Genomic DNA, 16,607 nt, shown 5'->3' on the forward strand with positions numbered 1-16,607 from the left:
AAAGTAAGACCTGTGTGCTTCAAGATTACTTTGGCGACGCAAGCAGGATGCAAATGGGTGGAAAAGCAGGAAGCAGGAAAACTAACTACTGTTCGGAGAGGAGGAAAGGCGGCCCCAGAATCCCTGGCACGTGGCGGAGAAGGTGGGGTGGGGTGGAGCTGCAAAGGAGGGGATGAGAGAAGGGTTTGCGGTGCCGGCCAAGTGACTGGGGTGTCCATTCCCGTGAGCCTCGGCAACAACAGTAACGCCACCAACAGAAACGAGGGAGTCCCCGCCGCCGGTGGAGAGGGTAAGGTGGAGAGGCCCTGAGTTAAAAATCCAGAGGAACACCCAGGAGAGGCAGGGGTGGAGAGGTGGAGCTGGTAGTTGGGCAAGCCAGCTAGAGCTCGGAAAGCGCACCCCTACCCACCCACACCCAGAGAGGCAGTTTCTGATTCCAGGGGATGGCTGGAAAGTCTTTTACTAGGTTCTGTTTGGGGGCCGGGAGTGTGGACGAGGGCAAGGGCTCTCACCTGACCATCCTTCTAGCTGCTGGCCTCTAGCAGGGGCAGCCGGAGATGGCAGAGGTGAAGGGGGCAGAGTGCACGGCACTGGGGGCCGGCAAAGGACCCCCCACAAACAGAGGAAGAGCTGCAAGTCAAAACGGCCCTACGTCCAGGAGGAAGCCCCCACAAGGGTGACCTTCCCGAGGAGAGGGCGACCCCCATACGCAGAGGAGACGCCGCTGTTAGGAGGTGCCGGGAGGTGCTGTGGAGGGGTGATGCTCCCCAAGACAGGAGGGAAAACCCCGCAGTCCGAAGGCCTCCCAGCCACCAAGCGGCTTCTCCAGCCCCAGAGCAGGAAACTAGCCAAGGGGAGACCACCCCAATCACCCTGCACGGCCCCCTCCCGCCCCCCGCAGGCCCGGCCGCGCGCCCGGCTCTCACCCAGCGCCAGGCCGCAGGCGGCGCCCACGGCCGCCCGGAAGCGGTCCATCTGCGTGTTCTTCTTGCTGTCAGGCTCCCACATCACCTGGCTCTCCAGGATCTCCTCGCGCCCGGCGTGCTCCTCCTTGGACATGGCGGCGGCGGGGCGGCCGGGGCTAAGCGAGGGCCGGGGACCACGGGCCGGGGCTGCGGCGAGGGCCGGGGACCGGGGACGGGGGACGGCGACGGCCGGGGAGGCCTGGAGGAAAGAGACGGCGGCGACCGCGGCACAGAGCGGCAGGCTGAACCGGCGCCGCCACCTCCCGCGGGCCACTTGGCCCAGGCCCCGCCCCGCAGGCCCCGCCCCCTGGTCCCTGCCCCGCCCCCTGATCTAGGGCCCGCCCACTCGCGTGTAACCCTCCGCGCAAAGGAGTGCTCGCCGCGGGCCCGCGGCAGGGGCGGCGCAGGGAGGGGCCTGAGGGCGGGGGGTGCGCACGTGCCTCGGCCCCGGCTCCCCGACCTCCCCTGGAGCTGGAGGGCGTTAGGGCAGCGGAACCAGCGCCGCCACTTCCCCGCGGTGCGTGTGAGTCCGCTGGCTCCTGCACGTGTGCATCATTCATTCGCTACGTCTTCCTGCAGGTCTCTACAGAGCGCCTGCAGCATTCCGGGCACTTTTGGGAGTTTTGTGGAGACAGCAGCGAACAAAGCAAAATTCTTGTCCTTCTGTCAACAGGAAAGGTGTGAGGAGGACGGGAGACAATTAACAAATAAATACATCGTGTATAGACACAAGATAATGTCATAGTATAATACAATCATGTACATAGTATACCAATAGGTATCAAAATACACATTTGTGAAAGGAAAATAAATCGTGGTCGTGGGGCCCCACTCTACTAAGCTACTAAGGGAAAAGTCAAGCTGGGAACTGCTTAGGGCCGGCCAAACTGTTTCCCATTCTATTCAAAGTCACCCCTCTGCTCACTGAGATAAATGCATCTATGATTGCCTCCTTTGGAGAGGCTAATCAGAAACTCTAAAGAATGCAACCATTTGTCTCTTATCTATGACCTGGAAGCCCGCCCCCACCACTTTGTTTTTCTGTTTTTTGTTTTGTTTTGTTTTGAAACAGGGTCTCCCTCAGTCTCCCAGGCTGGAGTGCAGTGGCACAATCTCGACTCACTGAAACCTCTGACTCTCAAGTTCAAGCGGTTCTCCTGCCTTAGCCTCCTGAGTAGCTGGATTACAGGCACCCACCATCATGCCCTGCTAATTTTTGTATTTTTGTAGAGACCGGATTTAACCATGTTGGCCAGTCTGGTCTTGAAGCCCTGACCTCAGAGGATCCGCCCACCTCAGCTTCCCAAAGTGCTGGGATTACAAGAGTGAGCCACTGCCCTTGGCCCACCTTGGCATTTTTTTTTTTTTTTTTTTTTTGAGGTGGAGTCTTGCTCTATTGCCCAGGCTGGAGTGGTCTCGGCTCACTGCAACCTCTGCCTCCTGGGTTCAAGTGATTCTCCTGTCTTAGCCTCCCGAATAGCTGGGATTACAGGCCCAGACCACCATGCCCAGTTAATTTTTGTATTTTTAGTATAGATGCGTTTTCGCCATGTTGGCCAAGCTGGTCTCGAACTCCTGACCTCAGGTATCCACCTGCCTCAGCCTCTCAAAGTGCCGGGATTACAGGCGTAAACCACCGTGCCCGGCCCTTAGCCTTTGCTTCGAGTTGTCCCGCCTTTCCAGACAGAACCAATGTTCATCTTGCATATGTTGCTGGATGTCTCATGTCTCCCTAGAAGGTATAAAACCAAACTTCACTCTGACCACGTCATCAGGACCTCCAGAGGCTTTGTCACGGGCATACATCCTCAACCTTGGCAAAATAAACTTTCTGAAGTAACCGAGACCTGTCTCGGATTTTCTGGGTTCACATGTTGATAACCATGCAGGGGTTCTGAGTAGAGATGCCCTTGACTTTTGACAAATCTCCATGCTTGGTACCAGCATGAGCTAACGTTATGGCTCAAACCAATAAGACAATTTGCTCAGGTCTGAGAGCAACCCTGGTTGAGAATCCCTGGTCTCCCAAAATCTGGTGGAGATAAAAAGTTTATTTTGCTGTACAACTCCTTTTTAGAGTTTTACTTGATTCCAACAGGAAAGGCAAGATTTCCTGTTTCCATGACAGTGGAAGGCAGGTAATTCCTTTATGGAGTTTGAGTTCGCTTCCAACAGGGAAGATGAGGTCTTTTTTCTGCTTCTACAATGGTAGAGAACGGTCTATAGCCTGAGACCCATCCCTAGGTAAGTAACTGAATTGGGGTTTGTCATGACTAAAGTTACAGTCAGCAACCAGCTGGTCTCAATGTCAGAAGCATTTGAACCAGGGCAACTCCACCTTGAGTAGGGGCTGGGTAAAATGAGGCTGAGATCTTCTGGACTGCATTCCCAGACAGTTAAGGGATTCTAAGTCACAGAATGAGATAGGAGGTCGGCACACAACACAAGTCATAAAGACCTTGCTGATAAAACTGGTTGCAGTAAATAAGCCAGCTAAAACCCACCAAAACCAAGATGGTGATGAGAGTGACCTCTGTTTGTCCTCACTGCTACGCTCCCACCAGCCCCGTGACAGTTTACAAATGCCATGGCAATTTCAGGGTGAGAGGGAAGGCATGAATATTCCACCCCACCTGTGTTTAGCATATCATCAGGAAATAACCATTAAAATGGGCAACTAGCAGCCCTCAGGGCTGCTCTGTCTATGGACATTCTTTTACCCTACTTTCCTCATAAACTGGCTTTTGCTTTATTCTACAGACTGGCCCTGAATTCTTTTTTGCGTGACATCCAAAAACCTCTCTTGGGGTCTGAATTGGGACCCCTTTCCTGTAACATGAATTCATCCTTACCATTAGAGCGCTCCGTGACCATGTAAGTTGTGCCACAGTTTTGCTTAACTGGTATTTTTGTTGTTTATTTGCTTCTGTTTTTGTTGTTGTTTTGGTCATTTTCCCACTGAGTGTGGTCAACTCTATCCACCTTGATCAAATCAAAAGGAAACTTCCAAATTTCGGGGAACACAGACATTGAAGTGGCTAAATTCCCATCCAAAAAAAAAAAAAAAAAAAAAAGGTGATATGGTAGGAAAGAAAATACCCAGCAAAAGAAAAAAACTTTAAAGAGGAAAGATGTTTGATTTAGACTACTAAAGGGACTTTATCGACATAACAAGGCCACCTTTTTGCTAGCTAGGCCGAACTGAAAGCAATGGCCATTGCCCCATGCCGCAGTTCCATCGCTGAGATTCTGCCTGCTTTTTCCAACACGACAGCCCAGATTGGCTCCTAAATCAAGTCCTTTCTGGTTTGATACTTCGTACTTCTGAAATAGCCGCAATTTGTCCTAACAGGAATATAGTAATGAGAGGCTGGACAGGGTGGCTCAGGCCTGTAATCCCAACACTTTGGGAGGCTGAGGCGGACAGATGACAAGATCAGGAGTTTGAGACCAGCCTGGCCAACGTGGTGAAACCCCATCTCTACTAAAATACAAAAGTTAGCCAGGTGTGGTGGCAGGCGCCTATAGTCCCAGCTACTTAGGAGGCTGAGGCAGGAGAATTGCTTGAACCCAGGAGCCGAGATTGCGCCAATGCACTCCAGCCCAGGCAACAAAACTGAAAGTCCATCTTAAAAAAAAAAAAAAATCCAGGCCGGGCGCAGTGGCTCAAGCCTGTAATCCCAGCACTTGGGGAGGCTGAGGCGGGCAGATCACGAGGTCAATAGATCGAGACCATCCTGGTCAACATGGTGAAACCCCATCCCTACTAAAGAAAATACAAAAAAAATTAGCTGGGCATGGTGGCGCGTGCCTGTAATCCCAGCTACTCAGGAGGCTGAGGCAGGAGAATTGCCTGAACCCAGGAGGCGGAGGTTGCGGTGAGCCGAGATCGCGCCATTGCACTCCAGCCTGGGTAACAAGAGCGAAACTCCGTCTCAAAAAAAAAAAAAAAAAAAAAAAAAATCCATACGTATTAGAAAAACATGAAGACAAGCAAATAAATGCTTAACCACATTCAGGGCACTGGTTTCTTCTAGGGCAAAAAAAAAAGGGGCTGAATTTAGGGAGGAATTTCCAAAATAGGTCATGGCCTATTAAGCTGGGAGGTGAGTACTTGGTCCACATTTATTATTCTATAAATTGCACATTTATGTTATATTCAGTATTTTTGTATGCTTTGTACATCTCACAATTTAAAACAATTAATAGGCCAGGCACAGTGGCTCACGTCTGCAATCCCAGGACTTTGGGAGGCCGAGGCAAGTGAATCACTTGACGTCAGGAGTTCGAGACCAGCCTGGCCAATATGGTGAAACCCCATCTCTACTAAAAATACAAAAATCAGTCTGGTGGTGGTGGATGCCTGTAATCCCAGCTACTCAGGAGGCTGAGGCAGGAGAATCACTTGAACCCTGGAGGCGGAGGTTGCAGTGAGCCGAGGTGACATGCACTGCCTCCCAAAGTGTTGGCTGCACTCCAGCCTGGGCAACGGAGCAACACTCTATCTCAAAAATAAATAAATAAATAAAACAATTAATATAAGCAGGGCACCAAGACTTTGGGTCTTACTCCACTAAGCCCGGGGTGAAAAATTGGAAACCAACTAAAGTCCTTCAACAGGGGAAGAGCAAAGAATACTGCAATCCATACTGCACAATGCTATAGGCATCCCCTTAAAATAACAACAGGCAGGGCGTGGTGGCTCACCCTTGTAATCCCAGCACTTTTTAAGGCCGAGGCAGGCGGATCAGAAGGTCAAAAGATCAAGACCATCCTGGCCAACATGGTAAACCTGGTCTCTACTAAAAATACAAAAAAATTAGCTGGGCGCAGTAGTGGTCTCCTGCTTGCAGTCCCACCTACTTGGGAAGCCGAGGCAAGAGAATCGCTTGAACCAGGGAGGCGGAGGTTGCAGTGAGCTGAGATTGCACCACTGCATTCCAGCCTGGGCGACAGAGTGAGGCTCCATCTCAAAAAAAAAAAAAAAAAATTAACTTGCAAATATCATGGTTCTCAAAGAGGTGTTTTTTTGTTTGTTTGTTGTTGTTTTTTTTTTTTTTTTGAGACGGAGTTTCGCTCTTGTTACCCAGGCTGGAGTGCAATGGCGCGATCTTGGCTCACCGCAACCTCCGCCTCCTGGGCTCAGGCAATTCTCCTGCCTCAGCCTCCTAAGTAGCTGGGATTACAGGCACACGCCACCATGCCCAGCTAATTTTTTGCACCTTTAGTAGAGACGGGGTTTCACCATGTTGACCAGGATGGTCTCGATCTCTCGACCTCGTGATCCACCCGCCTCGGCCTCCCAAAGTGCTGGGATTACAGGCTTGAGCCACCGCACCCGGCCTTGTTTGTTTTTTAAATAGAGATAGAGGGCTGGTGCAGTGGTTCACCCCTGTAATCCCAGCACTTTGGGAGGCTGAGGCAGGAGGATTGCTTAAGCCCAGGAGTTCAAGACCAGCCTCGGCAACATAGTGGAACCTTGTCTCAAAAAAAAAATTAAGAATTAGCCAGGCATAGTGGTATGTGCCTGTGGTCCCAGCTACTCAGGAGACTGAGGTGGGAGAATCACTTGAGCCCAGGAGCTGGAGGCTGCAGTGAGCTGTGATTATGCCACTGCACTCCAGCCTGGGTGACACAGCAAGACCCTGTCTTGAAAAGTGAATAAATACACAAATAGAGACAGGGTCTCCCTATGTTGTCCAGAATGGTCTCAAACTCCTGAGCTCAAGTGATCCTCTGCCTCAGCCTCCCAAAGTGCTGGGATTACAGGTATTAGCCACTGCACCCAGCCTCAAAGACATTGTCGAAGAAGATAGAATAAATTGCAGAATGACAAGTACAGTTGTAGAAAAATATGCAAGAAAACATCTGTATTTTAATCTTTCTTCATTGACATATATAATATATATTTTCTATACATTAATGTATATGTGTAGAAAAAGAACCAGAAGCGGCTGGGGACAGTGGCTCATGCTTGTAATCCTAGCACTTTGGGAGGCCAAGGTGGGTGGCTCACCTGAGATCAGAAGTTCAAGACCAGCCTGATCAACATGGCAAAAGCTCATGTCTACTAAAATTACAAAAATTAGCCGGGCATGGAGGTACACCTGTGTTCCCAGCTACTCGGGAGGGAGAGGCAGAAGAATCACTTATACCTGGGAGGCGGAGGTTGCAGTGAGTTGAGATCACACCCCTGCATTCCAGCCTGGGCAACAGAGTGAGACTTCATCTCAAAGAAAAAACAAGTATATTTTCTTATATGTAAGAAAAAATTCAGATGACTGTATTATTATTCATTGAATCTAAATCAAGAAGATTAAGCGGTAAAATACCATTTTTGGTAAGCTGGTAAATCTAGAAAATTCTGCTAAATCACTGAATTGATTATTTGGCAAAATGACTTTCTTTTTTTTTTTTTTTTTCTCCTAAGATGTAGTTTCACAATGATGGCCAGGCTGGTCTTGAACTCCTGACCTCAGGTTATCCACCCACCTCAGCCTCCCAAAGTGCTAGGATTACAGGCGTGAGCCACCGCGCCCGGCCAAAATGACTTTAATGAATTGATTTTTGATGAATCGGCCCACTTCTGCTGGGATCACCTGACCCAGACGCAGCCAGTCAACAACTATTAAATGTTCCTCCCCACCCCCCAGTCACTGTAAACATTATCTTGTTTTGCTTTCTTTCAGGTGCAAGGCCAAATCATCCCTGATTAATATGAAATTAATACAATGAAATTTCATGAAAGCAGGAACCTTTCTCCTTGTATTCACATGTGGCAGGCATGCAATAGATATTTGTTACATCAATGCAGCTTACGCTACAGCTCACAGATACCTGCCACTGAGGACTCTTAGCAAATGCTTGGAAGACACAGCTACATTTCTGCTACTCGGTAATTCAAGATCACCAACAACCAGGTGATATACCCTTAAAGGGGGGTTAGGCAGTACTAATCCTTATTAACCTAATGCTAATAGTGAAACAAAGGAGCGCCACAGGGGCCTCATTTAATCCTACTGAGACTTAACGCAAGTCATCTCAAGCTTACTACATTCTGCACTCCTGCTTCTAATAGGGCAAGAAAAGGTGGCCAGATGAGGTGACACTCCACCCCCTGGCTTCTTTCTCCTCTTATGAAAGTGTAAAGTTGTCTCTTCCGGCTTCCGAAGAAGAGGATCCTGAAACGTACAAAGTCCCTAGTGGCACATATGGTGAAGGGAGGGGACAGATGTTGTAATAAGATGAAATCTTACTTGCGTGTACAAAAGTCCCTTTCCTTTTTTATACTATCTCTTATGCAGACAGTTAAAAACCTCGAAAAGTGGGCCGGGCGCGGTGGCTCAAGCCTGTAATCCCAGCACTTTGGGAGGCCGAGGCGGGTGGATCACGAGGTCAAGAGATCGAGACCATCCTGGTCAATATGGTGAAACCCCGTCTCTACTAAAAATACAAAAAAAAAAGTAGCTGGGCATGGTGGTGCGTGCCTGTAATCCGAGCTACTCAGGAGGCTGAGGCAGGAGAATTGCCTGAACCCAGGAGGCGGAGGTTGCGGTGAGCCGAGATCACGCCATTGCACTCCAGCCTGGGTGACAAGGGGACTTCCGTCTCAAAAAAAAAAAAAAAACCTCGAAAAGTAATGAACAAGTTTCCACCAAAAAATAAAAAATAAAATAAAGGAGAAAAAAAAAATAAAACTCGAAAAGGCTGCACCTAGATTGGGAGCCTTCCCCACCGCATGTCATAGCACGTGCTTACAATTCAGAGGAGCGCCCGGATTCTCCACTCCATCACCCCTCACTGCACTTTCATCATCTGAAATGAAGCCCTTTGAATGCCTCCAAGAGCAAGCGCGGTAACAGCCGAGCTCAGGTCCCCGTGGCTCTTTTGGGGATTCCCCAGAGCCTAGCACGAGGCACGGCACAGAGCAGCAGCTCTAAAAACATTTCCAAAAAGATTAACGATGTTGAAGCTGCAGGATTTGCAGGTATCATCTGTATATATTTTAACTCTGACCCGGGCATTTCTTTTGGACATTTTGGGCAATTTAAGTCTTTTTAAAAATTTTTTATTAGCCTTGGTTTATTTGATTTGTCTTCTTGATTCGTTTGGTGGTGTTCCTTTTTAATTTTTAAATTTATTTATTTATTTATTTATTTATTTGGAGACGGAGTTCCGCTCTTGTTACCCAGGCTGGAGTGCAATGGCGCGATCTCGGCTCACCGCAACCTCCGCCTCCTGGGTTCAGGCAATTCTCCCGCCTCAGCCTCCTGAGTAGCTGGGATTACAGGCACGCGCCACCATGCCCAGCTGATTTTTTGTATTTTTAGTAGAGACGGGGTTTCACCATGTTGACCAGGATGGTCTCGATCTCTCGACCTTGTGATCCACCTGCCTCGGCCTCCCAAAGTGCTGGGATTACAGGCTTGAGCCACCGCGCCCGGCCAATTTATTGATGATTAATTTATTCTTTAGGATGTCACGCGAGGGTCTGAATTTGGCGAAGGGGTCCTTAGCAGTAGGGGAAGCCCCCTGGCAAAGCTGCCCGGCTCCGCTCGGTTCTGCAGCGGCCAGGACACGCGTCCTCGCTCCCAAGTCAACCCCGCGGGCCCCCTGCGCGTCCCCGCCCAGTCCCCTCCTTCCCTGGGACCCAAGGCCCCTGCGGCGGAGGGATCCCGGACTCGCTCACGCGCCACACACAGCCCGCGCGCTGATTGGCTGGCAGAGAGCTAAGCCCACATCGGCCCAGGCCTCCGCGTTGCGCAAGAGTGGCCTGAGCGCCCACTAATCGCGACGCGTTCCGACGCCTCAGCCGCACCTCTCAGCCAATCCCGAGGGAGAGCCCGAAAAGGGCGTGCCCAATTGCAACCAAGCCATGGGGCGGAGCCACCTTCCACCAAGGCCAGGCCGGGCGCTGTCACCTTGACAACCTGACCGCCCCGGCGAGTCGGTCCTGCCCCGCCCGCCCTGCTTCCCAACCCCAAAGCCGCCGAGACTCCGGGCGTCCCGACCTCGACCTTGACTTCTGCGCTGCCCAGCGAGAGGTGTGCCCAAAGTGCCTGCGGGGTGTTGATTCTTCCATCCGCGCGTCCAAACACGTAGACGAGCTCCTAGGATGAGTGCTCTGGGGAACCGGAGGGAACCGCACTAAGCCCTGTGGGAGAAAGTGAACACGTTCGCAGGCTGAGTTAGTGACAAGTGCCCCGAGATCATAAAAGGGCCACAGAATAGTGGCTGGGGCTGCTTTTGATTGATAGAACGGTCTGAGATAAATTTGGGCTCTCTTGGCAGGGCGCGGTGGCTCACCTGAGGTCGGAAGTTCGAGACCACCCTGACTGAAAATACAAAAAAATTAGCCGGGCGTGGTGGAGTGCACCTGTAATCCCAGCTACTCGGGAGGCTGAGGCAAGAGGAGAATCGCTTGAACCCGGGAGGCGGAGGTTGCAGTGAGCCGAGATCGCGCCATTGCACTCCTGCCTGAGCAACAAAAAAGCAGAAACTCCATCTCAAAAAATATAAATAAATTGGGGTCTCTTGCTTATACCTTGTGGTGAGTGGAAGGTGGCATTTCCCCACCAATCCCTCTACTTGGCTATGGGGAGAGCAGAGGCGCGGAACCCCAGTCTGGATCCCCACAAACGCAGGTGCCTAGAAGGGAGATATTTTCGTAGGGCAAGGACTAAATGCCATGTCTTCTTCCCCCTCCCCACCCCAATGGTTCCAAACGGAATTTCTCATTACCCCCCCAAACACAAAATGGATGTGGATAACTATCAGCTTGCCTCTCTAGGCCAGAGCCTGGTATGTCCATTGTGAATTGTCTGTCGCTTAGGTTGGGCCGCCTTGGGGTGAAGTCTCATGAGCAGAAGAACCTTAGGAACAGAAAATGGTGACTGGTCAGATCTCATGACACCCATGAGCCAGGCAGGCATTTCAAGGTGGCATTGCATCTTGCAGAGTTTAAATCCCTTTGCTACAGTGTGCCCCAACTCCCCGGGGATAAAAACCACAGAAAAATGACCACTTTTCCTTGTAGGAATTCAGTTTTTCAGTGTATCCAGAGCACTTCTTGTCTAAACAGTAACACACTACCCACCCAAACTGAGTTTAAAGAGAGGGCTGGGTCACATATATAATGTGTAATCCCAGAACTTTGGGAGGCCTGAGGGAGGCAGATCACTTGAGGCCAGGAATTCAAGACCAGCCCACCCAACATGGTGAAACCCTGTCTCTACTAAAAATACAAAACAATAGCGGGATGTGATGGCGTGCGCCTGTAGTACCAACTACTGAAGAGGCTGAGGTGGGAGAATAGATTGAACCCAGGAGGCATAAGTTACAATAAGCCAAGATCTCGGCACTGCGCTCTAGCCTGGGCAGCAGAACAAGACCACATCTCAAAAAACAAAACAAAACAAAACAAAAATTGCTGGGCACAGTGGCTCACACCTGTAATCCCAGCACTTTGGGAGGCCAAGGTGGGCAGATCACCTGAGTTCAGGAGTTCAAACCAGCCTGGCCAACATGGTGAAACCTCGTCTCTACTGAAAATACGAAAATTAGCTGGGCATGATGGTGCACGCCTGTAATCCCAGTTACTTGGGAGGTTGAGGTGCAAGAATCACTTGAACCCAGGAGGCATTCATTGCAGTGAGCTGAGATCAAGCCACTGCACTCTAGCCTGGGCAACAGAGCAAGACTATGTCTCAAAAGAGCTCTAATCCCAACATCATCAATTGGTGTTCAAGACTTGTAAACTTGCCTGTCATGACAAAATCATCTTTCTTTACTTTTTTTTTTTTTTTTTTTTGAGACATCTTGTTGTGTCACCCAGGCTGGAGTGCAGTGGTATAATCACAGCTCACTGCAGCCTCTACCTTCTGGGCTCAAGGGATCCTCTCACCTTTGCCTCCCAAGTAGCTGGGACCACAGGTGTGCACCATCACACCTGGCTAATTTTTATTCTTTTATTTTTTGAGACTGAGTCTCACTCTGTGACCCAGGCTGCAGTGCAGTGGTTCGATCTCAGCTCACGGCAGCCTCTGCCTCCTGGGTTGCAGCAGTTCGTCTGCCTCAGCCTCCGGGTAGCTGGGATTACAGGTAAGTGCCACCACGACTGGCTAATTTTTGTATTTTTAATAGAGACAGGGTTTCACCGTGTTGGCCAGGCTGGTCCCAAACTCGTGACCTCAGGTGATCTGCCTGCCTCAGCCTCCCAAAGTGCTAGGATTACAAATGTAAGCCACCGCACCCAGCCACACACACCAGTTTCTTTCCACTAATTAGATCATTTTCTGACTGACAACCTCCTCCAGGGCATTAAGGGAGCATTTCATCTACTGTAGCTATTCCCAAAGTAGTGTGTCCACAGGTGGCCAACCTGCTCTGCTCTCTGGGGGTGACTTAGGGCCTCAATCAAATAAAGCCTTTTTGCCAGGGCACAGTGGCTCACACCTGTAATCCATGCACTTGGGGACGCCGAGGCAGATGGATCACCTGAGGTCAGGAGTTCGAGACCAGCCTGCTCAACATGGCAAAATTCCCATCTCTGCTAAAATTATAAAAATCAGCTGGGTGTGGTGGCGCATGCCTGTAATCGCAGCCACTCTGGAGGCTAAGGCAGGAGAATCACTTGAGCATGGGAGGCGGAGTTTACAGTGAGCTGAGATTGCACCACCGTACTCCAGCCTGGGCGAGATGCTGTGTAGAAAAAAAAAAAAAAAACAAGGCCGGGCACGGTGGCTCATGCCTATAATCGCAGCACTTTGGGAGGCCGAGGCGGGTGGATCACCTAAGGTCAGGAGTTCTCAAGAGCAGCCCAACCAACAGGGTAAAACCCTGTCTCTACTAAATACAAAAGATTAGCTGGGTATGGTGACACACACCTGTAATCCCAGCTACTCGGGAGGCTGAGGCAGGAGAATCGCTTGAACCCAGGAGGTAGAGGTTGCAGTGAGCCGAGATTGTGCCACTGCACTCCAGCCTGAGTGACAGAGTGAAACTCCGCCTCAAAAAACAAAACCAAACAAAGCCTTTTTTCATTTTAATTTTTTCACTTGGAGGCAACCATCTGTCTTATTAAGGTCAGGATGCTGTAATATAATACCATAGACTAAATATTTATTTCACACAGTTCTGGAGGCTGGGAAGTTCAAGAGCAAGGTGCTGGCATACTCAGTATTTGGTGATAGCCTTCTCCCCGGTTTTAAAACAGCCACCTTCTTGCTGTGTCTTCACATGGTGGAGTCGAGGGGTGTCTGGTCTTTTCCTCCTCTTATAAGGTCACATTATGGGGGCTCTCCCTTCAGGACCTCGTCTAGACTAATCACCTCCCAAAGACTCTGTCTCCAAATACCAACACACTGGGAATTAGTATTCTACAAGGGACTTGCATTATGTTGAGTACTAAATCTCCCAGTAGTGCCCTGTGTAAACATCGTGCTAGCTGTTGTTTCATGGCTAGTAATGGTCAAAATATATTTAGATCATATTTGCAGCTAATCCTGGCATTATCTACATTGGAGCTACCAATATAATCTATGATGTGCAGTTACTAAATAAAAACTTTAGATCACTTGTTTTGTTTTTTGTTATTCTTCATCAAAGATTTGACCATCATCTATTGACTTGGTTTGCTTTTCTGTCTTTGCTTTTTTTTTTTTTTTTTTTTTTTTTGAGACGGAGTTCTGCTCTCGTTGCCCAGGCTGGAGTGCAATAGTGCAATCTTGACTCACTGCAACCTCCACCTCCTGGGTCAAGTGATGCTACTACCTCAGCGTCCTGAGTAGTTGGGATTACAGGCACGCACCACCATGCCCAGCCAATTTTGTATCTTTAGTAGAGACGGGGTTTCTCCATGTTTGTCAGGCTGGTCTTGAACTACAACCTCAGGTGATCCGCCCACCTCGGTCTCCCAAAGTGCTGGGATTACAGGCGTGAGCCACCACACCCGGCCATCTCTATTGTTTAAAAATTAAAAATGGACCGGGCGCGGGGGCTCAAACCTGTAATCCCAGCACTTTGGGAGGCCGAGGCGGGCGGATCACAAGGTCAAGAGTTCGAGACCATCCTGGTCAACATGGTGAAACCCCATCTCTACAAAAAATTAGCTGGGCATGGTGGCACGTGCCTGTAATCCCAGCTACTCAGGAGGCTGAGGCAGGAGAATTGCCTGAACCCAGGAGGTGGAGGTTGCGGTGAGCCGAGGTCACGCCATTGCACTCCAGCCTGGGTAACAAGAGCAAAACTCCGTCTCAAAAAAAAAAAGAAAGAAAGAAAAAAAAGAAAATGCAAACCAATGTCCAGTGACAGAGAGAAGGTCAAAGGTTGCCTGGGGATGGAGAGCAGCAGGGGGGACCCTAATGGGCCCTGAGGTAATGGACCTGTTTGCTGTTTTGATTGTAGCAAGTTTGATGTATATGGTGTACTCGTGTATCAGACGCTATCCAAGCTACACTCAAACATGTGCAGTTTATCGTATGTCTGTTTTACCTGGAGAAAGCTGTTTTTTTGTTTTTGTTTATTTAAAAAAAAAAAAAAAAAAAAAAACCAGCCTGGGTGATGGGTCCTGCCTGTAATTCCAGCACTTTGGAAAGCAGAGGCGGGTGGATCACTTGAGGTCAGTATTTCGAGACCAGCCTGGCCAACATGGTGAAACCCCAACTCTACTAAAAAATACAAAAATTAGCTGGGTGTGGTAGTGCAAGCCTGTAATCTCAGCTACTAGGGAGGCTGAGGTGGGAGGATTGCTTGAACCATGGAGATGGAGGTTGCAGTGAGGCGAGATCTTGCCACTGCACTCTAGCCTAGGTGACAAAGTGAGACTCTGTCTAAAAAAAAAAAAAAAAAAGCAACAAAAAAACCAATAAACAAACAAACACGGCTGACGGTCCTTAGGACAGCAAACGAAAAAGTGACCGGGGCAGATCTCAGTGGACTAGTGGCTTATTTTGCCAGGGCTGAGGCAAGGTCAGGGAAGAGAAACACAAGTCACATCTGTGGCCTGTGCTCTTTCCAAAAAGGTTTTGAAGATTTCAATATTTGAAGAGGAATCAGCAAGCCGGAGGGGAAAGACAGAAGAAAAATGTGGGGAATGGCCCGCAGTGAGGCAGGGGTCAGATTCTCGCTTGGCTATGACAAGCACTCAGTGAACCTACAATTTATTTATTTATTTATTTATTTATTTATTTAGAGACGGAGTTTCGCTCTTGTTACCCAGGCTGGAGTGCAATGGCGCGATCTCGGCTCACCGCAACCTCCGCCTCCCGGGTTCAGGCAATTCTCCTGCCTCAGCCTCCTGAGTAGCTGGGATTACAGGCACGTGCCACCATGCCCAGCTAATTTTTTGTATTTTTAGTAGAGACGGGGTTTCACCATGTTGACCAGGATGGTCTCGATCTCTTGACCTCGTGATCCACCCGCCTCGGCCTCCCAAAGTGCTGGGATTACAGGCTTGAGCCACCGTGCCCGGCTTACATTTTATTTATTTATGTAATATATTAGTTTTTATTTATTTTTCTGAGTCTCACTCTGTCGCCCAGGCTGGAGTGTAGTGGTGCCATCTCAGCTCACCTGCAACCTCTGCCTCCTGAGCTCAAGCCTCCACAGTGCTGTGATTACAGGCGTGAGCCACTAAATTACAGCCCAAATCTACATTTTACAGAAGATAAAGTAGGCAGCTATCTGTTTGGGAACCAAAGGAAAGAAGTGTATGTTTGTTTTTTGTTTTGTTTTGTGTGACTCAGTTCCCAAGCTTAACTTTGCCCTTGGCATAGTGAGTTTGGAGTCCCGAGATTCTATTTTTCCTTCATAGGTGCAACGCTGCCAGATGCTTTGGGGCCACAGCAGGACTGGCAGTGGGTGTCTGCAGGCAACAGGGGCCATGGGAGACAGCGAGGCTGTAGCTGGCCGGGCTGGGGCAGGGTTCCCGGAACCTTCTACGGCCGAGAAACACTGCCCTCGCTGACTTCTCCTGTGAGGTCTCATTCCTGTTGAACTTGGCATTCCTTTTGATCCCCATCCCATAACCCACGCCCCTCCTCCCCGGCCTGTGTTTAATTCAAATCTTGCTTTCAATGCATTCTTACAAAATTATTACTACCTTTTGAAACAGGGCCTCACTTTGTTGCCCAGGCTGGAGTGCAGTGGTACAATCATGGCTCACTGCAGCCTCAACCTCCTAGGCTCAAGCAATTCTCCCACGTTGGCCTCCCAAGTAGCTGGAACTACAGGCACAGGCACGTGCCACAAAATATTTTAATTTTTCTTGATATTATTTAAAGAAACAAGAGCAAAAACAAGAGCAAAAACTCTTGTTTCTTTAACTAAATAATATAAAGAAAAATAAACAAACGTTGCTCTTGTTGCCCATTGGAGTGTAATGGTGTGATCTCGGCTCACGGCAATCTCCACCTCCCGGGTTCAAGCAGCTCTCCTGCCTGTCTCCGGAGCAGCTGGGATTACAGGCGAGCGCCACCACGTCTGGCTAATTATTTGTATTTTTAGTAGAGACGGGATTTCTCCATGTTGGTCAGGCTAGTCAAACTCCCGACCTCAGGTGATCTGCCCGCCTCAGCCTCCCAAAGTGCTGGGATTACAGACGTGAGCCACCGTGCCCGGCCAAATTCACTTATTTTTCATAGA

The 16,607-nt window shown here is 49.5% G+C and overlaps 1 protein-coding gene and 1 long non-coding RNA gene across 7 annotated transcripts in view; one reads left to right on the forward strand and one right to left on the reverse strand.

Moving 5' to 3' along the window:
- AACS (acetoacetyl-CoA synthetase) overlaps nucleotides 1-1,256 on the reverse strand; it is a 78,770-nt gene extending 77,514 nt beyond the window's left edge. For all 6 annotated transcript variants that reach the window (XR_012518314.1, XM_074402036.1, XM_074402035.1 and 3 more), the window contains exon 1: nucleotides 927-1,256. Coding sequence is in view for 5 of the 6 variants with exons in the window: in XM_074402036.1 (XP_074258137.1) it covers nucleotides 927-1,059 (133 nt within the window). In the remaining variant the exon portion in view is untranslated. The remainder of the gene's footprint in view (nucleotides 1-926) is intronic.
- LOC141585045 (uncharacterized) lies at nucleotides 160-8,190 on the forward strand. The gene is made up of 3 exons (XR_012518315.1): nucleotides 160-289; nucleotides 1,545-3,839; nucleotides 7,655-8,190. It is a non-coding gene; the product is annotated as an uncharacterized LOC141585045 (long non-coding RNA).
- Nucleotides 8,191-16,607: the final 8,417 nt, after the last annotated feature.

The sequence above is a fragment of the Saimiri boliviensis genome, chromosome 7 (genome assembly GCF_048565385.1).
Source record: "Saimiri boliviensis isolate mSaiBol1 chromosome 7, mSaiBol1.pri, whole genome shotgun sequence".
Lineage (NCBI taxonomy): Eukaryota > Metazoa > Chordata > Mammalia > Primates > Cebidae > Saimiri > Saimiri boliviensis.